This window comes from Psammomys obesus, unplaced genomic scaffold (assembly GCF_907164565.1).
Source record: "Psammomys obesus unplaced genomic scaffold, mPsaObe1.curated_primary_1811, whole genome shotgun sequence".
NCBI classification, from domain to species: domain Eukaryota; kingdom Metazoa; phylum Chordata; class Mammalia; order Rodentia; family Muridae; genus Psammomys; species Psammomys obesus.
Window position 1 is genome coordinate 2,991,382 of NW_026586662.1, and position 22,017 is coordinate 3,013,398.

Genomic DNA, 22,017 nt, shown 5'->3' on the forward strand with positions numbered 1-22,017 from the left:
AAAAAATCATAAAGGTACTTTTATGAATTGTGTTTGTAGTGGTATTTTATTACAGCAACAAAAAGAAACTAATACAGTTACTAATAACATATTAAATAATAACTTAGAACATTATTTTTTTTACATAGCTTAGAAGTGTTGTATAGTGGGATGTTGCTAGTCTTTGAAACATTTCTTATTTTCTTGAAGAATCACAATAAAAATGAAATTTTTTCTACATGCAGCATTTATTCTTCTTAAAAATACTTTCTTCTGTGAATTTTAACTTCTACGTAGAACACCGTGATCAGTTGCTATTCAGCCATTGGTAACCGGGGGCAAAGAGGTCTCAGGGTCTTTGTGAGATGACACGTGTGTGTCCATGCTTGGAAAACGAAGCTGTCCCTCCTTGGTTATCTTAAATGACTGAGATCTGCCCTCTGAATGAGGCAAGTGGTCAGAGGTCACCTCCCAGACACTGGCACTCTTCTGCCAACACTGCAGAGTGCTTCCACAGCCATGCCGTGCGTGGTGGAAATGGTCAAAGAGCAGAAGCTGGGAAATCAAGTCGAGAAGGGAGAAGCTGGTGTGGAAAGACCGAGAGAGCAACATAGTTATGGGAGAAAATCTGACCAGAGGGCTGTGAGAGAGGAATTAGAGTCTTAACAGAGGTTTTTCTGGACTCTCCTTTTCCCTCTGCTTCTGGATATGAGCTTGGGAAACGGTTTCCTGTTTGGTTACTTCTTATCTTCGGAAGCCATCTTTGGGAAGATAGGAATCAGAGAGAACATGAAGAGAAAAAAATGGTTCTACTGCTCAGTGCACTTGGGCCAGTCTCCAAACCTCCCACTGTGTTTCCTTTGGTGGGGGTTTTCTGCAAACTTACCCATGAGGCTGCTAGTGTGCTAGCTGTTCAGGACTGCAGAGGTCATTTTCTGAGCATGCAGGGAGCCATCCCCATCACTCCAGTAAGTTCATGGTGGAGTTTGGCTCCTAGCAGTTGATTCACGATTAAACATGTAAGTCCTCAATGTTATGTCAGAATGAACATATAGTACTGGGAAAGAAGAGGTAGGGTACAATTCCAGCCTGATTTCAAGTACAAAAAGAAAATCAGAAAACAGGGAGAAGGCCACCCCATAGGGTGTAAGAAACTTCCAGACATAAAGGACCCACACACATGGATAGGTATGAGCTGGGCTCTGCCAACTGGCTTAGAATCTTGGCCTTCCAGCACTTAACTTTTCCAAGCCAGACAATAGGGGTATAATATGCAAATCTGTGTTTTGGGGAGAACTTACTTTAAGAGACGACATATTTAAAATATTTAGCATGTTGTCTGGTTCATACTAGCAAATTTAATATTATTAAAGCCAAAACTGAGCTTTTTCTTACTGTGCTAAGTCTGATTTGATTGTTACTATAAGTTGCAAACAAGAACAACTAGTTATAAATGATATTTTTTTTTTCTTGAAAAATCTGTACTAGGCCTCTCATTAGAAATTTCAGATAAGGTTCTTTTGCTTTCTCAAGAAGTAGTCTAAATACACTATTTCAGTTTTGTGGTAGTTTTAATATTTTCATTTTTTCAATTATGTGTACCTTCTCTCGCTGTCTTTGTCTCTCTCTGTCTGTCTGTGTGTGTGTGCGTGTGTGGGTGTTCTCTGGGGAGGCTCTTGGAGCTGGAGTTACAGGTGCTGTGGGCTGTATGAATATAATGAACTGAACCGGCGGTGTGAGGGGGTCCTCTGGAAGAGAGGTGGGCGCTGTTGAATACTGAGCCACTTCTCCAGCCCCCTGTGGTGTGTGGCTTTAACTTTATCATCTCATAGCATATTACCACTGGTTTTCTCTTTTTTCTTTTTTCCATTTTAAAGAGGAAAAGCAAATTAGCAAATAAGCCCAGAAGCTAAGGCAAGTTTCCCGAATATAAACATTACCTCAGTTTGACGACAGGAGAGGAACAATGCAGAACATGTGCTTCCACTCAGCAGTGTGTAACAAGCAGCCTTATGCAGCAGGCATATATTAATCCAATAATTCAGTCGCCTTCCATGGCACAGATGTCCCAGTGCGGGAGGCAGGCAGGAGGGTCCAGTTTATGACTGGCAGCGGGGAACGCTCTGCTATTAAGGAAGTGTTATCCACAAAGAACTGACAGCTTGGAGGAAAAGGGGTGTTCCCCACCGGTGGCCCAGCGAGGGTGGTATGACACAGCGGGCCCTCCGCAATCTGCCCCTGCTTCTCAGCTGAGTCTGTGCAGAGAAGTGTGGCCACTGCTGAGAAAAGGGTCCCCACCTAGAGAACAGGATGCAGACACTGCTGGTGCAATGGGAGCTCCGGCTGGGCCCTCCGGATCCGCCCGCAGCTTTCTGAACACGTTGAAGATCCCTTCAGCCACACAGGACACATCCCAGGTGTGAGCAACGGACTCACTTGTTCACAGGCTGCTCTAGCTTGGGCTTTGTTTTGCTCAGTCTTTTTGATAGAAACTTAAAATGCAGTGAAAAGCAATGAGAGTAGGGCGCGACTATTGCTTTTTATTTTATTTTATTTATTTATTTATTTATTTATTTATCTTTTTTTTTTTTTTTTCCCAATGCAGTGTCTTTAATATAGGAACGGCCACTTCGACGTTATCCTAAGAAAATGCGAAATTGTTTTGTTCTCGGACTTTGAAAATATTTCCTGATACTCTATCGAAGAGATTTTTATTATTTCATTCTCCCCCCCCCATGGGTGTGTGTGTGTGTGTGTGTGTGTGTGTGTACTGATGCAAATTAAAATCGGAGCTAGGTAAACACTCTCTCATAGGGCTTTATTCATGGTACCCTTCTCTCTCACTGGCCCCCTCCCCACAGTTCTTGCCTCAGTTTCCCCTGAGAGGGAAGTACTAAACTAGGGACATCTCATTCAGGCAATAAAGACTAAACAGCATTCACAGTCAGATGGATGGTAGGGTTCAAGGCCTCACCCCAGAGCTTACTGGTTGTGAATTTGGGAGGCTTTTGTTACCTCTTAATTCTTTAGTTTCCAACCCACTAGCCTTGGCATGGAATGCCTTCTTCTTGACCTGAAGGCTGTGAAGTGTGTGGAAAGAGCTCAGGTTGGAGCTAATGGATCAACACGGTATATCTATCACTCAGGGAGATGCTGAATTTGAGGCTAGTCTGAGGTCCACAGTGAGATACTCTCTCTCTCTCTCTCTCTCTCTCTCTCTCTCTCTCTCTCTCACACACACACACACAATTTCATATATATAAAATGTGTTGCTAGGCAGCGTTCATGATTGGACAAGTCCTAAAAGGAACCGTCAGGGATTATGACAACAGTGTAGGAGTCCAGGGGTCCTTCACTCCCTCAACCCAATTAGTTAGGCCTAGGCCCAGGTTGTGTTCTGTGGAAGCCTGGCCTCCGGTTTCTCCATTTTTGGGGACTCAGCTTCGCAGGGCACCAGCAGGGGGCGGCGTTGTCATGCAGCTAGATCTGCGTGGGCGACACCCCTGCAGTCCCTCAGCTCAGAGAGGCACAGGTTGAGCCTCCAGACCAGGGCTCCCCAAATTCAGACGCTGGGCTTCTGGAGTTGTGTAGGGCTTCGGGGAAGTGGCTATTCATCTCACCGCCTCTCCCTCCTCTCTGCCCCGACCGCACCCGCCCACAGCCTCTCTCTACCTGGAGCGGGGACTGCTGTGCTTTACTTTACTTTGGGAAGAGGCGGAGGGCGGCGGAGGAAGTGGGCAGGCGAAAGCGGGGAGCTTTCTAGCAAACCCCGCGGTGCCAGAGCGTGCAGAGAACTTTTCCAACCCTTAATCGCTGCACTAGCGACCGAAGCTGGAGCAGAGAAACTTCACCTTTTTTAAATGTGTCCTTTCTGTCTGGTAAGAAGCCGGACCCCTACCTAGATCATTGACATTTTTTTTTTTTTTTTTAAATTCACTTTAGAAATGAGAATCCTACGTAGAGGCTGCTAGGGACGCGCTTCGCCTCCGGGACCGCCACCCTGGCGGCCGCTTTCCTGCACGGCTGGGGTTGCGCCCCGCGACCCCGAGGGCTGGCCACGAGCCCCCGGAGCTGTGCGAGGGGTGACAGCGCGCCCGACCGGCTCGCGCGCCGCAGCCAGACGCGCACCGAGGCCGGCTGGCACCCGACTTCCCCAGCAGTTCTCGAGGTTTCCAGAATCGAAACTCAGTTCTCAGCAACCCCTCCCCCTCCCGCGCCGAGACTGACGTGCGTGACAAGTCGCCTCTGGAGACTACCCTTGGCCCAGGGTCCTTAATGGGATCGAAGGTCTAGCCCCAAAGGGACACTGGTTGGAGGAACCTCCCGGAGACCCGGAGTTACGCGGCAATGACGCGCCGCACCCGGTCAGAAGGCTAGGCTTGGGAAGTTTGGGGAGTTGCGCGATTTTTTTTTTTTTTTTTTTTTAAGCACTGATCCAGGGTTGATGGCCATCTATCACATTTGGGGCACTCAAAGTGTCTCTGTTCTAGGTGTGTGTGTGTGTGTGGACGTGCAGAAATGGGTAGATCTACACGTCTGAGCCACAGGCGTCCTCTTGCGCACACAGCCAGGGGCCGCGCGCCCTGGCCCGGCGCCATCCGCTCGGAGCTCCGGCGACTGTCCAGCCAGCCACTGCCCGCGGGGGTGGCGCCGGGGGGCGGTGCCCTATGCAAATGAGAGGGTGTGGCGGAGCCGTGCGCGCCGGGGGCCCCGGAAGCGCGGAGAAGCCCGGTATAAAAAAAGTACTGAAGACATTTTCCCCCCCGCACAACGGCCAAGGCTCCGGAGACGCGAGCGCGCGGCGGCGGCGGCGGCGGCACCGGCGGCGTCCAGAGCCGCCACCTCCGAGACCACCGCAGCTGGGGGCGCGGGCGGGGCGCGGGCGAGGGGCGGGAACGCTCGGGGCTCGGCCGGGGGTCTGCGCGGAGAAGTCGCGGGCCGCGGACTCCCGCGGAGTGTGTCAGCCTCGCGGTTCCTCGCTCGCCTGCGCTCCTAGAAGGGGCGGCCGCCTCCAGGTGACACTTGACGGGACTCTCGCTTGCGCTTTCCAGATGCATCAGAGATACTTTTGGTGCGGGGCTGCTCTGCGGGGCGCGGCGCGCGGCTGGGGCACCGGGGGTCGTTCCTGGGAGGAGGAGGAGGGGGAGGGTTTGCTCTTGGCGGGTCACGATTCGGGGAGGGGAGGGGGAGCTCCGGGCTCCTCGGCGGGGGGCCCCGTGTCCCCGCAGCCGCGCACCTCCCCGCGTGTCCCCTAAACCCACTCTTTCCCGTTAGGACTGACCAAGGCCGAGTGGCGTTCGGCGGGCACTACATGGCCGAGGGCGAAGGGTACTTTGCCATGGCGGAGGACGAGCTGGCCGGCGGCCCCTTCATCCCCCTGGGTGGCGACTTCGGCGGAGGCGGCGGCGGCGGCGGCGGTGGCAGCTATGGGGACCGCTGCTCGGACTATTGCGAAAGCCCCACGGCGCACTGTAACGTGCTCAACTGGGAGCAAGTGCAGCGGCTGGACGGCATCCTGAGCGAGACCATCCCGATCCACGGGCGCGGTAACTTCCCCACGCTCGAGCTGCAGCCGAGCCTGATCGTGAAGGTGGTGAGGAGGCGCCTGGAGGAAAAGGGCATAGGTGTCCGCGACGTGCGCCTCAACGGCTCGGCCGCCAGCCACGTCCTGCACCAGGACAGTGGCCTGGGCTACAAGGACCTGGACCTCATCTTCTGCACTGACCTGCGTGGGGAAGAGGAGTTTCAGACTGTGAAGGACGTCGTGCTGGATTGCCTGTTAGACTTCTTGCCCGAAGGGGTGAACAAGGAGAAGATCACACCGCTCACTCTCAAGGTAAAGACCGCTTGGAGGTGGGCTTGGGCGCAGGGGCGGCCAGGGGTGCGGGGAGAAAGCAAGCCCGGCTTGCCTTAATTGCAGCCGGTGCGGCCTTGGAGAGTACGTTTATTTAATGGTGATTTTTTTTTTTTCACGAGTGAACTGAGGTGCGTGAATGGTGTGGCGTGTTTTAGTTTCCTGGGAGCTCCAGCGCCACAACTCTGTGCTTCCTCCTTCGTGTTCCCTTCCCTTCCCTTCCTTCTCTGTATGTTTTAACTCTTGACTTTCCTTCCTGGACTCCGGTCCAGAGGATATTCTGATTGGTGGATGGATGGAATGATGTAAATAATTTTTTTTTTTTTTGACTCATCTTGTGATCTAGGCTTTGGGAAAATAGCAGCCTGAAGCAGAACTGAGTCAATGGGTTTTTATTGTATTGGAAAATGTGAATAGCTCCCTACTCTGGGTTCAACTGACTTCAGCATTTAAGATATTTAGTGGTTCTCCCTGTTAATTCACGACTTGAGGGTGCAGTAGTGTGCCCCTCCCCTTCGGTTTGAGTGGCATTTTGTACGATTAATTAAAGTCTGTTGTGAAGGCAACTTAGTTCCTCTTTGGCTGTAACTGTAGAGCGTCACTGGAGGGACACAGCAGACTGATAAGCCTGATTGCCTAATGGAGAGGAGAACTGGGCAGCTGGAGAGGAGGGTGAGAGAGACATACTCGTAACACTGCTTTTCCTGGGGATTCTGCGTGAATACTGTGCCTATTGGACCGTCTTCAGAAGATAACATTTGAAGTCAGACATGACAACAGACCCTCTTACTTTGCTGCTGCGTCTGCCAAAAGCCTCAAACTATTACTTCTAGTCTCTTTCCCAGACAGCAAAGCTACTTGTTAAAAGCTACTCGTTAAATGTATTCCCCCCTGTTTTCCAAAGACTGTTTAAGCTTGTAGGTAGTGTTTTGCTAAAACTTAACAAAACAAACAGGAAGGAACAAAACAATTCTCAGCTGAGAAGCTGAGATGCATTCTCGGTCCTTTCCCCCCGGGTTTTCTCACCTTATTTGATCTTTTAAATCGTAGGAAGCTTATGTGCAGAAAATGGTTAAAGTGTGCAATGACTCTGACCGGTGGAGTCTGATCTCCCTGTCAAACAACAGCGGCAAAAACGTGGAGCTGAAGTTTGTGGATTCCCTCCGGAGGCAGTTCGAATTCAGTGTAGATTCCTTTCAGATCAAGTTAGACTCTCTTCTCCTCTTTTACGAGTGTTCCGAGAACCCAATGACGGAGACATTTCACCCCACGATAATCGGCGAGAGCGTCTACGGTGATTTCCACGAAGCCTTTGATCACCTTTGCAACAAGATCATTGCCACCAGGAACCCAGAGGAAATAAGAGGAGGAGGCCTGCTGAAGTACTGCAATCTCCTGGTGAGGGGCTTCAGGCCTGCCTCCGAGGAGATCAAGACCCTCCAGAGGTACATGTGTTCCAGGTTTTTTATTGACTTCTCAGACATCGGGGAGCAGCAAAGAAAGCTGGAATCCTACTTGCAGAACCACTTCGTGGGCTTGGAAGACCGCAAGTATGACTATCTCATGACCCTTCACGGAGTGGTAAATGAGAGTACGGTGTGCCTGATGGGACATGAGAGGAGGCAGACTTTAAACCTTATCACCATGCTGGCAATCCGGGTGCTCGCTGACCAAAATGTCATCCCCAATGTGGCTAATGTCACCTGCTATTACCAGCCGGCCCCCTATGTTGCAGATGCTAACTTTAGCAATTACTACATTGCGCAAGTTCAGCCAGTATTCACATGCCAGCAGCAGACATACTCCACTTGGTTACCCTGCAATTAAGAATCCTTTAAAGATGTCCTCTGGGGAGGCCATTTTAGACAAGGTAGGAAAAAAAAAAAAGAAAAGAAAAAAGAATAAAGAAAGAAAAGAAAAATACAAAACAACAACAACCAAAATGGAGTGACCCAGTCCTAATTAGGGATGTTTTCTGTGCATTGAGGACATGCTCCTGATTTTTAGCTTGGCCATGATCATGGATCGTTCCATTGGTAAGGGAGCATGATCTCAACTTTAGCCACTCACCCCCCTGTGGTCTCTACCCTATTGGATCATATCTTGGAACAAAAGAGGCCCATTAGTAAAAAGCAGTCAGGTTCTCCCAAGATAACAAGGGAATTAAAAAAAAAAAAAAAGAAGAAGAAGAATGCTTGATTTTTGACAATATGGGTTGCAGCAACTACTCCCATAGCTCTGCCACAGGGGAGGGGAATGGTGAAAAGACTTTTAAGATGGGCACTCACCGAGGAGAAAAGCCTTGCCTATCAGTTGAGGAGGTCTGAAGGTAACAACAGAGGCAAGGGGGGTGGCTGGTGGGGATTGCCATTTGTCTTGCAGCAAGTGCTCTCTGGAAAGATCCTGCTTTCCTCAGAGAAACAGCTCAGTCCAAACCAACAGGAGTAGGCTGATGCTGTTCTCATGACAAACAGCAGAACGTAACAGTGACACAACCCATTAATTCCAGCTTCCTGCATAGCTCGCGTTTTTTTAAAATGTGAAGACGCAAGCAACAAACAGCTATAGCCAAGAAAATATGCTCAAGGACCAAAGATTTAACAGATAAAAATTCCCAAGCAGAAGAGATAGGCTAGGGTATATAAAGAGTTACTATATTTGTTACACACCAATACACATCAAAGTGCCTGTTGCTTTCAGCAGATTTGAAGTGGAAAAGGTTATTTTATGGTTTAATGATTATTTTATCAGGGACTCAAGAAAAAAAAATGAAACAAAGTATAAGCTTGTGAATGGTGGAGGAAATGCCCTATTTTTTTTTCTTGGCAAATACCTATATAAAGTTGATATTGTTTGTTGTGATGTTATCCTAGGTATGTGTCTATGTTGTTTGTGTGTATACACACACATATAGGTGATATGTGTATAAACACACACACTTTGTCTGTGATCTGAAATAATGTATCAAATAGGAACGCTTAATTACAGTGCTTTTTATGTTTTTGGTAGGATCATAGAAGATATGGGCATATTGCAATGATGACTTAAAACTTATATAAAAATAAGACAAATGGAGGGAAATGAATAATATATTTGATAGGAAAAGCAGAGATTATACATTTTTAGTGAGTTTTTTTCTTCTTTTCAGTGGAAACTTCAAATATGGGAAAATATTTGCTAGAACACTTTTTAGTTGACCTGACCTGACATTTTGACAGTCTGAACCCCTCCCCCTTAAATAAGTAGAATCACATGCCTTCAAGGCATAGAAGTTGTGGATCATGGAACAGAGATAATATAATTAAATCCATAACTGCTAAAATAAAAACTTTCTGGAACCCGAACACTACTTCTTAAATGAACATACAAATGAGTGCATTCTGCATTTTGGACCACTAGAATTTAATGAATGTGAAATGACCCTTTTTAAAGAGTATTTGCACAACTACATAAAGTTTATATATAGGATATATATATATTATATACATTTTATAAATTTATCCAATACGAAAGTTGTTTGATCTGGTTGTCCCACTGCACAGAAATATTTAGTACTGTACCTTAAATTAAATCACTTTGCATTTGTTCAAGTCCGACTTTGTTTTTCTTTTCCAAGAGACCATTTTATATACTTTGGGACATGAACTGGTGTTTTCATGTTCAGTTCAGTGATAGCTAATCCTAACTCTTCTCCCAGCCCTGTAGACACTGGTCTCTCTAAATACATTTCTAAAAACAAAACAAAGTTATTAAAAAACCTTTCTTTTGTGTTGTGAAACACTCACATAGTCCCCTTGAAACCTTCATGAATGACTGCTAATTATGTTCATTCCTCTGCAGACAAAATCATTTACAAGGGGGCTAGAGAGAACATAGCACCCTCACACGGGCAGTGTGATTTTTTTTTTTCTCTAACCTGGGCATCTGTCAGCTTCTCATGGTCAGATTAGTCCAGGTTGACCCGTCTGGACCACCCTTCCGTGCATCTGCATTGGAAGCCTTAGCAGGAACCAGACTGGCTTGCTGTAGCAGCTTCCCTGTGAATCCCCACCAAGCTGTCACAGCCCCCAACACTGCCACTCTCTTCTGTAAGGAAGCCATCCCACTCCTTTGTCGGTCCAGTTTCCCTCCTCACTACCCTGTGTTTGAAAGATCAATTGCAAAGACCCGGGGAACATTGTTCAGCTTTCAGATTAAGTAAGCCTGGCACTCACCTATGAGAAGCCACAGTCCAGCCTGCCTAACCCTCAGCACGTTCTCCTGGCCTGCTTGGGGGCAGAGGCTCATCTGGTGACCTGGTTTCTGCTCGTGCTAACTCTGCACACACGAGTTGTCCACTGTTTTGAGAAGTCTGGAGCTCTCTGGCTCTGCCCCAGCAGCAACCTGCTGTTGATTTACAGCACAGGGTTTTGTTTGAAAGAGCCTTATTAGAAAATATGTCTTTCATTTACTTTCTCAAGTATTTATATTCTTTGCTTGCTTACTTTGCTGGATGGTAGCTTAGTCGGAAGTGCCAGCATATGGCATTCAGATAGAGCAGGCTGTGTTCAGGACAGCTTCCGGCATTTACTTTAACCCTTATATAATTTATTTCTATTTTGTGCATACTATAGTCCTGTGCATATGTAGTTGAACACGCAATGGGCTAAATGTCTCTCTTTGTGGATGTGTGGCCTAAAACTATGAATGTCAGAGCAAAGAACAGCTCTCTCTCTCTCTGACCATCGCCCACGATTTGTTTGCTTCTGTGTTTATCTAGCCTCCTGCACTGTTACTTTGAAACAAGAAGTTTTGCCTTTTGGGGGCTCTTCTCATGTGTCCAGTCTGGCATGTCAGAGGACACTTAGCCTGTGACTGTGTCCTTTTACAAAGTTTACTTCATCTGCAGTAAATTCAACTGCTTCAAGGACTCTCGCAGGGGGATGGACTTGGAAAAAGGCAATCGAGCGCTTGCTCTCCTTGCTCTCTTTGGTATAGACTGTTTTGACCTGGGTCCAATCAAAACCACAAGGACAGGCAGAATATCAAGCCAAGAAAGAAGTGAAATGAAACGTGAACATAACCGTTTATGCTACCCCTTTCTGTTTGCTGTCGTTGGTTGCTTTACTGTGCATATCGTTGTTTTCAATGCAATGCTTGTTAAATAAATATTGTGAACTATTTTGTAAATGAAATGTATTATGTCGAAAGCTGTCAGCAGCTGTCAAAAAAAATAAGCTTTTGTTGTGAAAGAAAAAAATGTGTTAGATAAAACAAAGCAAAAAGCCAAAAAAAGAAAAAAAAAAGAAAAAAAAACCAAACCCACCTTGTTTTCATATATATAGCACCTATTTGAATATACTCTTTCTTTAATATTTCTTTTAGCATCACCATTTCAGTGCTGTAGAGGGATCTCCCTGTCACGTTTTGTCATGGTAATAGCTTGCTAAGAAGTAAGTGATGAGAGTACCAAGTGGGAGGTGGTGAGGGGCTTGGAATACTTGCTGCCAAGCTTCGCAGAGTGTGAGAGGCTCTGTTCACTGCTGGCCCTCACCCCCACTTCTCTACAACCATTGCCTGCTCTGAGTCATCCTTACTACCGCAAGCTGCACCTGGGGTCACTCTCAGAACGTTTGGACGATTGTGTGTCATAGGCAGAAAAAGGAGTTGATGGAAAATGGACTCTTCAAAACTGACATGTTCGGTATCAGTGCTAGAGGGAACAGATTGTGAATTTTGTTTACAGCATCCAATATTTGGATTTTTGGTTTTGTAAATAAAAAGAAGTTATTTTTTTCTATTGATTTGTGTCTGCTGTATTTGGTGTTTAGTGGGCTAAAGCTCATGTCCTCTGAACCTCAAACTATGTCCACTGTGTGCCTGAGGCATACACAGGCAGACCATCCTTCCAAAGCCATATTGAAGCACAAGAAATGACCATGTCCAGCCTCCAGACAGCCCATTTAAATGACCCCGGAAGCTACAAAAGAAACTAGCTAACCTGTGCCAAAATTTTTTGCCTGGGTTTAAACTTAGTAGGTTTAGGTGACCCAGAAGGCAGGGATGTTTTCAGTGTCAGTAGTTTTCAGCACTCAGCTCTGAACTTCAGTATTTTGGTAGTTCTGAGTAGGTTTGGCTTTTATGAGTAACCAGACAACCATGATTCTGTTATCACAGTTACTTAAATATTTTCTGGTGTTATTCAATAGGATGCTTAATTCGTGTAAGGAATAAATATTGGTAATCAAAATGGGAAGAAGTAGAAAAGGTCAATAGGTCAAGAGATTTTGTGTATTTGAGTGTGCGTGTGACTGTGTGAGTGTGTGTGTATGTGTGTTTGCACACACAACTCATGCAAGTTTTCTCTGGGAGCTAGATTGCTAAACACTACCTTTTGTGGGAGCACTGAAGAAATCTGTAAAGATTAGCAGGGATTATACACTATTACTTATAGTTTTTCCTTGTGGAGTTTGAAGACTTCTTTACCACAAGGAGTGTGAGAGTTTGGTAAACCTGTGCTACAATAGGGCATACCTGTAATTTTAAGAGCCTGTGAAAGCTTTATGTTGGTTAGAACACATGGTTGATACTATATCTATGAAAAGGGCACTCCTGGTTTTAAAAACAGCTTTCTTCACACACACACACCACACCACACACACACACACATACACACACCACAACACACACACACACACACACACCACACACACCACACACCACACACACACACACACACCACACACACACACACACACACACACACACACACACACACACCACTCAGATACAAGTTAGTATTTTGGTTTGATAATGGTATTTGTGTGCTGTTCTCTTCTTTATTTGTTATAACCTTTTCATTCTTCTACAACTAGTCCTGTATATGTCTTTGGCCATAATGTAATTCTTTTTAACCAAGGGTTGGATAAGGATAAACTCTTCCTAGGCTCTAGTATACTCTGCCATTTCTAGTTGAATTACAAAGCTGTGCTTAGCTAACCTGTTCTTTCCTTAGGAACCTCATTCTCTAAATATTCAGTTCCTTTAGTAAGAGAAAGAAAATGTGGTAATTAATAATCAAAAGGGAAAGTATGCTTGTCTTTAGAGTGATATTGCAATGGTTAATTTGAAACCCTTATATGTTTCCGAAATAAAGCCTTAATGTTCTCCTCAGAACCGAGTTTGAAATTAATGACAGGAGCGTCCTGAGACCAACTGAGAAATGCATTCCGGCGGGAGAAGAGGAAGAAAAGTTACTTAAGAGCATAGTGGCTCTCACACAGCAGGGCCTATATCTTGGTTTCCAATGATGCACTCCAATAGCAGTGGCCAGATCTAAACCTAGGGACAGAGAAGGAAATATACATGAGGCATATGGAACATTTTGTAATGTCAGAAAGAAAGGGAAGCTTAAAAACAGATTATTGCGATAGGAGCGGACAGAGCTCCAGCAGATGAAGTTAGAACTTACACAGAAAAATCAATAACTCTTTGGATAATAACAACCCTGATAAAAATGAGGAGCTGAATGACTCAGTGAATGAGGTGAGGAGGTAAATTTCTCATGTAGAATTCAGAATAATCTATTTAAATACTGCTTCCTCAGTGAAGGGGAGGTTACTTCCACCTCTTTTAAGTATGGGAAGTCTTAGTGTCTACCTATTATGTACTACAACTAATACAGAAGCCAAACCTTATATGGAACAGATTATAATGGTTAACATCAATAAGATGTAATTGACACTTAAACTTGAGGAGAAACCATTCTCCTATGTACCAGGCCAGTAATACTTCACCACTGTACAAAGGACATCTGAAAAGTAACCAAAATAAGAGAATCACAATGGAGACATGACACCAAACGTAGTATGGGATCCTGGATATATGGCTGGAGCAGAAAAAAACCAAAACCAAAAACTTTTAACTAAAAACTAAGACCGTCTGAGTGGAGTGTTCTGAAACAGTCGTGTTTTCCTCCTGTTTTACCAGTAGTAGTTATCATACCATATTGATGTATGACGTCAACAATGATTGAGGAAACCAGAAATACATAAGATGCAGGGAGATCTTTATAATTTTCATTGTTTTCTGTAAATCTGAAACTCTTCTCAAAGTATTTATGAACAATGAAAACCAGGTGGCCTTTCCTCATGATTTCCAGGCAATGATTCCATTTGCAAAAACAATAATGAATTTTATGTTGTAGGGGCTATGTACCAACCATATTGAGATAATACGAGCTGAGGGTGAAATGTTATGTATTCCTCAAAATTCTTAGAGAAGCCTGGCTTAGACATTCTCAGGGGAGGAGGAGAACAGAATTAAAGAAAGCCTAATCTATCAGCAATGTTCTCCCACAGGAGGAGGAATTAACTCAAAGGTTGTTTAGGGATTCTTTGCAAGAGATCATGATAAAATTTCTGGTGTTATGCATCTAATGTTCAATGGAGTGTGAAAGTAGGTTATTATTTGGTATTAACAACTAACTCCAAATTTATTTGCTTACTTATCCTTATCTCTTCAAACAGCAGGGTCTTTTGAAGGAGAGTGACACCTATGCTTAAATTGCCTTTCCTAGTACAATAACTGCTGTTTGAAATGGTTAAAAATGGTGTCAAAGAGCAGATGCCTTTAGCAAGGCTAAAAGCAACCATTCCAGCCCAGCAACGTAAGCAGCTAGTTCATCCTATATTATATGTCTAATATCCACTTATAAGTGAGTATATGCCGTATGTCTTTCTGCTTCCGGGACACTTCACTCGGGGTGATCATTTCTAGTTCCCACCATTTGCCTGTAAATTGCATAATTTCCGTGTTTTTAATTGCTGAGTGGTATTCCATTGTGTCAATGTACCACAATTTCTGTATTTATTCCTCCATTGAGGGACATCTGGGTTGTTTTCAGATTCTGGCTATTGGGAATAAAGCTGCTACGAATATGGTTGAGCAAATGTCCTTGTTGTATATTTGAACATATTTTGTATGTATGCCTAGGATCTTGTCTGAGAAAAAGCCAGATTGATTTACAAAGTGGTTGTACAAGTTTATATTCCCACCAGCAATAAAGGAGGGTTCCCCTTTCTCCACATCCTCTCTAGCAAGTGTTGTCACTTGAGTTTTTGCTCTTAGCCATTCCGATGGGTGTAAGGTGAAATCTCAGGGTCGTTTTGATTTGTATGTTTCCTGATGACTAAGGATGTTGAGGATAAATATACTAAAATCTGTACACCTACAGAAACTAAGTAAAAAGGAGGACCCTGGGTAAGATGATCAATTCTAACTCAGAAAGGCAAATGGGGTGGACATTAGAAGAGGGAGAAAACAGGGAACAGGACAGGAGCCTACCACAGAGGCCTTTGAAAGACTCTACCCAGCAAGGTATCAAAGCAAATGCTGAGACTCATAGCCAAACTCTGGCCAGAGTGCAGAGAATCTTACGAAAGAAGGGGGAGATAGAAAGACCTGGAGAGGACAGGAACTCCACAAGGAGAACAAAAGAACAAAAAAGTCTGGGCACATGGGTCTTTTCTGACACTGATACTCCAACCAAGGACAAAGCATGGAGATAACCTAGAACCCCTGCACAAATGTAGCCAATGGCAGCTCAGGGTCCAAGTGGGTTCCCTAGTAATAGGAACAGGGACTATCTCTGACATGAACTCAGTGGCTGGCTCTTTGATCACCTCCCCCAGGGGTGGGGAGCAGCCTTACCAGGCCACAGAGGAAGACAATGCAGCCAGTCCTGATGAGACCTAATAGGCTAGGTTCAGAGGGAATGGGAGGAGATGAAGGAGGGAGGGTGAGATTGAGAGGGGATGAGGGAGGGGGCTATAGCTGGGATACAAAGTGAGTAAAGTGTAATTTATAAAAAAATAAATAAATTAAAAAAAATTAAACAAACAAACAGACAAACAAACAAACAAAAAGAAGCTAGTTGAGGCCCAGGCTTTCCTGCTGAGGGATGCAATGCACCTGAAATCCAGGGATTTATGAGTGTGGGGTAAGTTGTGGAAAGTTCCATCAGGATCTTCTTCAGAAGCTATTGATTTTCCAGCACACTGTGTACTTATTAGTAGTGCCAGGGTTTTGTGGCATCATCTGGCCATGTCATTAGAACAAAACTGAAATCCCATTCTTTTGGGTTTGCTTTTACTAGAATTCAGTGTAATAGACTTCGCTGGGCATGATGGCTAATGCTGTTTGTTCTAGGCATCTATTCATAATTACTCATTCCCTGGGGTTTCTCTATATCTCTTCAAACAAGGCCAAGGATATCACAGTTTATGTGTTCTTCATTTTAAGTGGGGAGAGTTAAAAATCATTAAAGTAATTTAATAGTGTTCTAGGAGCCAGGCACCAGAGAAAAGAAGAGGAACAAATCCAGCACAAAGCATGAAGCTAGAAATAAAGATGCAGAATGCCCTGAATGTAATCTTAACAAACTTCCTATCAGCAGCGTTCTTTCACAAAAAGTAGTATTTGCCTTGTGCTTACACTAAGATCATTGTATCTACAAGTATCTGAAAATCAGACTTCACTGAGAGTCCTATATTTTATGAGGCAAACTGAAAACCCATTTTAAACTCACAAAATAAGGCCCAAAGTTGCGTACAGTTTGAGTAAAGGAAATCTTGTAGTTTGTTAATAACTAACGTTCATGTGCCATTCAACACTACGTCAGCACAGAAGCACCACAGCAGTCAACATTCTGAAACATGGCTCGTGTATTCATTTCATAGTTAGTGAAATCTTTTTGAGCATTTAGCCTTGTGCTGAGTTCTGGGATGGACCCAGAAATATAAGGTCCTTAGTTCCCTTTCTCGTTGCTATAACAGCATCCCTGGGAGGAAACTTTCTATGAGAAGAAGCGTCCATTTTGGCTGATGGTTAAGAAGGAATACATGCCATCAATCATGATGAGAAAGGCTGAGGCAGGCTGCTAAGTCTCATTTGTTCCACTAATGAAGCAGAGAGCAGACAGGAAAAGAGGAGAGAGAAAATATTTAGCCTCTATCAGAGTGATTCATTCCTCAAAAGAGCTCCCCCCCACACACACACTCCCAGTGGTTTCAGAACATTCCCAACCTGTCCTACCAGTTAGGGACTAAGTGTTCGAACACAAAAGCCTATAGGGACATTTTACACCCAAAACAAAACCCTCTTTCAACAACTCACTTTTCACATAAGATGAATAAAAACTGGCGATGAGAATAAATGGGCTGCATGCTTGAAGTTTGGACGTATTGTCACAGTACCCACACGTAGAAAACCGTATTTGGAGAAGGTGGCAGACAAGTGAGACAAGTTCACTTAGTTTGGTTGTGGTAATTGTTACATGTATCTCAAAACAACATATTGTAGAGCTTCAATGCATACAGAGCTTTGACGCTGGGACTGGGAGCATTGAAGGGCTTACTTCACTGTGTAGAAATCCAGCGAGTACTCACTGACTGAAAATTCCCTTTTCCCAGCCACCCTGGGGTTAAGTACTCATGAGGCTTTCCTCGTCTTGGGGCTCTGTATTTCCTCTGAGAGCCCAGAAGAAATTAATAGCCTTTGCACTGTGCTGTCTTGGGAGTTTACAGAGGCCAGAGGCAGAGCTTCTCAAAGATGACCCCTGTGTACCAGGTATCTGCTCTTTGCTTCTTTTGCAAAAGAAGAAGGTCAGATATTTTCAACTTTTTTTTGTTGAAGGAAGCAACAATTCTAAGGCTGTGGACACTTGCATTCAATTTTCCAAAAGGCTCAGAAATCACAAGGATTTTAACTAGAATGTACCTTGAAGTTTTATTACCTTATAATCCCGTTTGTGGCAGCTCATTAAATTCCCTTGAATACTTCTTTTACCCTGTCTACTTAACTGTCACCTTGAAGTTAGTAGGGTTTGATGTGTGCTGCCTTTTCTCTGTGTTAGAAATTACCTTTTCAGTCGCTTTAAATGCTATAAATGCACCGTGTCCTCCATACCTGTCCCCTGGCAGACTTCGTCATAGCCAGCTGCCTATTTTGTCTAGTGACTTAGTTTCACCATATTTGAAGGCCTTATTTAAAGAGGAATTTTTATGCAGACACTTGAGCTGCATGGGAAGAGAAATCCCTAACCTTAGCAAAGAATTAAAGAACTCCCAGTTTCCCTGGTGCTCTTGACTTGACATTACAGGGTTATTTACAAAGAATTAGACAGAGCTGGCTTATTCTTTTTTGTTTGTTTGTTTGTTTGTTTTTACTAGAAACTAATTGAAAAGTGACTCAGATACACACGCAGATAAAAACGGTGCAAAGCAATACTGGTCTTCACATATCAGCTATGCCCACATCAACAGGGCCAAGCTCATTTCTGCTCTGTGAATTTGAGATGTTCCCTGTGTGTACTGGTGGACTTTTCATTGCTGTGGTGAACACTATGACCAAAAGTAGCTTGGGTTTATTCAGCCTATATTTCCCTGTCACTGAGGGAAGTCAGGGCAAAATCTTTAGCAGGAACTGGGAAGCAGAGGCTATGGAAGAATTCTTCATATTGGCTTGCTCTCCGTGGCCCACTCAGTATACTTTTTAATACAACCCAAGACCACTGGTCCAGGGATAGTAGCACCCACAGTGGGCTGGACTTTCTCACACTAATTATTAGTTAAGAAAATGCTTACCAGAGACTTGTCTAGAAGCTAATATTCTGGAGGCATTTCCTCAGTTGCGGTTCTCTCTTCCCGGATAATTCTAGCAAGCTAACAGTTAACAAGTCCAGCCTTCATGGAAAGGTGGTTGCTTCCCCCTCCTCTCTCAGTGAAGGAAATCTGGAAGTTTGAAAACAGTTTCAACATAGATTTAAGCTAACAGAAATGGAGGGATGGCGGTGTGTGTGCGCAAACGTGCGTGTGTGTATGAGAGAGAGAGGATTAATGTTTAGTCTTGAATGTGTACCATCCTCTCATTAAATGCATTCTTTCATTATCTCTTGTTGCGGTATCACCAGTCTGTACAGCAACCCTGCAACCATGAGTCTTCTAATCCCCTTCTTTTAAACTTTTGTTACTGATAAAATGTTACTTTATCAAAGATTTTTCTGATCTTTCTACTTAAAATTAAAAAAAAAAATACTCTCCAAACCTATTCTTTTTTTTTTTTTTTTTTTCAGGACAGGATTTCTCTGTGTAGCGTTGGCTGTGTTTGACTCACTTTGAATACCAAGCTGGCCTCGAACTCACAGAGATCTGTTGGCCTCTGTCTCCCTGAGTGCTGGGATTACAGGCATGCACTGCCACACCAGGCTTTATCCTGATTCTTTCAAATACATTCTACAGTTACTTTTAGGTCTACCTGAAATTGCTTTATACATTTGTTTATGATTTAGTAATTATCCTTGAATAAAGTTCCATGGAAATGGTGACTTACATGCCTTTTACAATGCTTATTTAACTTTTAATTATGTGTATATGTGTATGGGGTGCCTGTAGAAGCCAGAAGCATTGGATCCCATGGAATTGGAGTTATAGGATTCTGTGAGCTATCTGACCAAACTCATCCCCTGGAAGAGAAGACTGACTGTGTGTGCCTTTAAACCCTCAACTGTGTATGTGGTCTCAAACTTACTTGTCTCATTTACTATTATATTCTTAGTCCTTAAACACTACATTTTACACATGAGCTACTTTTTTTTTCTTCATTCAGCATCTGTACCCTCACTGCATATTATGCAGTAGTTTCCTCTGAGATTGAAATACTCCATCATGCAGGGAAGTCCCTTAAGGAAGTAAACAACTCAAAATAAGGAAGTCACTGAAACTGACTAGATTCACTGGGATCCTCTTACCCCAAGAGTTTATAAATAGTAAGAACTGTTAAGAGTCACTCTCAGAGAAGCCAAGTTGCAAAGAAGACAGACTCTTGAGATGAGCCCACTTGTTTAGAAGAGGCAAAGGCCCCGAACTGCCTACAAGAGGCTCAGACCAACCAAACTGCAAAGGACATTCTCCAACCTGTTGAGATGTAGAGTAGGCTCCAGGTTACCGCCATTTTGGCATGGACTTTGGTGATGCAACTGTCTTTAAGCCGGTTCTGTTTCTGAAAGTAATCCTTCCCCAATATTCATGTAAGTAACTCTAAAATACTCACTGTTTCTCCAAGTTGGACTTCGGTGGTATTTATACTTTAGTCTTTTGTAAGTAGATGTGTGTGTGGTACGTCTAACTCCTTAGGAAGAATCTGTCACAGAGGGGCCATGGTGATGCAGAGACTGTTGTGGGAGTACTGTTTTCGCACGCTGTGTAAAGATTGTCCTTGCGTTATTCAAATGCTGATTTCTATACCAGCAGAGAGCTGATGACACTTTGGCATTGCTATTCTTTGGCTGCATCATATTTTGTAAGCGTATAATTCCCTCTCCTTCTGATTGCTTGCATAAAGAGTTGAATGGCCAATACCCGAGGCAAGAGAGGGAGGCAGGATTTCTGGCAGATAGGAGGACTCTGTGAAGGAATCTCAGGCATGGCAATGGCCAGGCAGACACAGAGGACGTAGCAGGGGCAGGGACCAGAGTCTAGAGACTAAGATGGACAGGTAAATATCCATGTGACAGGAGACAGGTTAGGCCAGTATAGTCCGGTTAAAATAGCTGAGAAGCTTCCCAGCTGTAGTGCCATAAGCTTATAATATGTATAAAAGGTCTTGGTGTCATTATTCCATCCGCTGGCACTCTCAAAGAAACTCCGATATCAGAGTTTTGTAGGGAGCTTGTGGTGTTGTGAAGCTGCTTACCGAAAGGAGGCAACAAAAAAGGGGGGGGGGCGAGAACTTATTCCCAAAGACCTTTCAGTCCTAACTCATAAATTTCCATTTCTTCCAAAATACCCTGAATTCTGAATGTATCAATAGGTCCATCTACTGATGAGTTAAGGTCCCTTGGGGTCTGATAAGGTCTTCAGATCCAACCCCTGAGCATTGTTACATTGCGGTGATGCCTCATGGCACGGTGCTTTGGGGACATGTTTCAGATCTAAACTATACTGGTGTTTGTTAAAATGTCAGTCAACTGATGCGGGAATGAATCTTGTCAGCGTCAAAATGAGAGGTGAGGTGGCTTATCAGAGAGGAAGACATTAATGAGGACGTTCAAATGATGAAGAATGACCAGGAATTATATTCGGTAAGAGAAGGGACTAAGAGGTTTTCTGTTTACTGAGAGATCACTGGAGAAACCAGGTGGAGAAATTCCAGACTTTATCACAATCGGAGCACGGAACTGAGATATTCTCAATGGAGACTTTTTTTTTTTTTTTAAAGCATGCTTACCAACAGCGGCATTGTTCCTTCTAAGCTCACGAGATTAAGAGGCTGAGAACAGTAGGGCAGCCTGGGCTGACCATATCTGCTGTGAGATAGTGCTCAGAGACAAGAGTAATGGGCTGTGTATCTTCTAGCATGCTGGGCTTTCTGTCTCTCTCTCCCTCTTCCTCCCCTCCCCACTCTGTCTGTTTCTGTCTCTCTTTCTCTGTTTTCTCTTCTCCTCTCCCCATTTCTTTCTTTTCGTCATCATCTACTGCCTGTGCTTCTCAGAACTACAATATCTCTGAAAGAATTTTCCAGCATTGAGAGTGCAGAGTGAAGGCTGAAACTATCAGGCAGGTTGTGTGATTGTACTGCTATTCGACGAAGAAAAATTCACCCACCCTTCCGTAAAAGCAACAATCAGCATCCTTAGCTTTTCAAACCTTAGGGAACAGTCCTGCTCTGGGGAATTATACATTTTGTTGGGTTCTCAGGGGTGTCCTAGTTTATTCCCTGTGTTACTGTATTCCCTCTCTGTGTGATTGTACCACACTCAATAATGATTTTGAGTTTAGATGTCATTTTGTGTTTACTGTGTTAAGTCATATATCTGGTGCAATGAAGATCCTAAATTTACAGATAAAGCAATATAGATAAAAACCATGAAAGATGGCTCTCAAACTTCAGTTTTCACTTCTGTATATGCCAAAACCAGTAAGGATTCTTCGAATCCTGCCAAAGTCTTTGTATACTTGACCCCAGAGAGTCTCACAAGAAGGGAGTTAGTGAAGGAGATTGATAGAGCACAGTGAACTGCTTCAACATCATTCAGAAAAAGCCTTGGGTATTTTATGTAATGTTTCTATTGTAAAGAAGGTAGATGTGAGGATTTTAAATAAACTTAAAGTTCAGGAGCCTCGAGGAAGTCTGCATCATACGAGGGT

The 22,017-nt window shown here is 44.1% G+C and overlaps 1 protein-coding gene across 2 annotated transcripts; it reads left to right on the forward strand.

Annotated features, from left to right (window-relative positions):
• Window positions 1–4,766: 4,766 nt before the first annotated feature.
• On the forward strand, window positions 4,767–11,616 carry Tent5a (terminal nucleotidyltransferase 5A). 2 transcript variants are annotated; one of them, XM_055602492.1, is made up of 3 exons: window positions 4,767–5,050; window positions 5,254–5,815; window positions 6,884–11,616. In XM_055602492.1, exons 1-3 carry the CDS (start codon window positions 5,031–5,033, stop codon window positions 7,658–7,660), a joined length of 1,359 nt encoding a protein of 452 aa, XP_055458467.1. In that variant the 5' UTR covers window positions 4,767–5,030; the 3' UTR covers window positions 7,661–11,616. The 2 variants fall into 2 exon arrangements, with proteins under 2 accessions (XP_055458467.1, XP_055458468.1); XM_055602493.1 differs by having other exon boundaries at window positions 4,767–4,994.
• The last annotated feature ends 10,401 nt before the right edge of the window (window positions 11,617–22,017 follow it).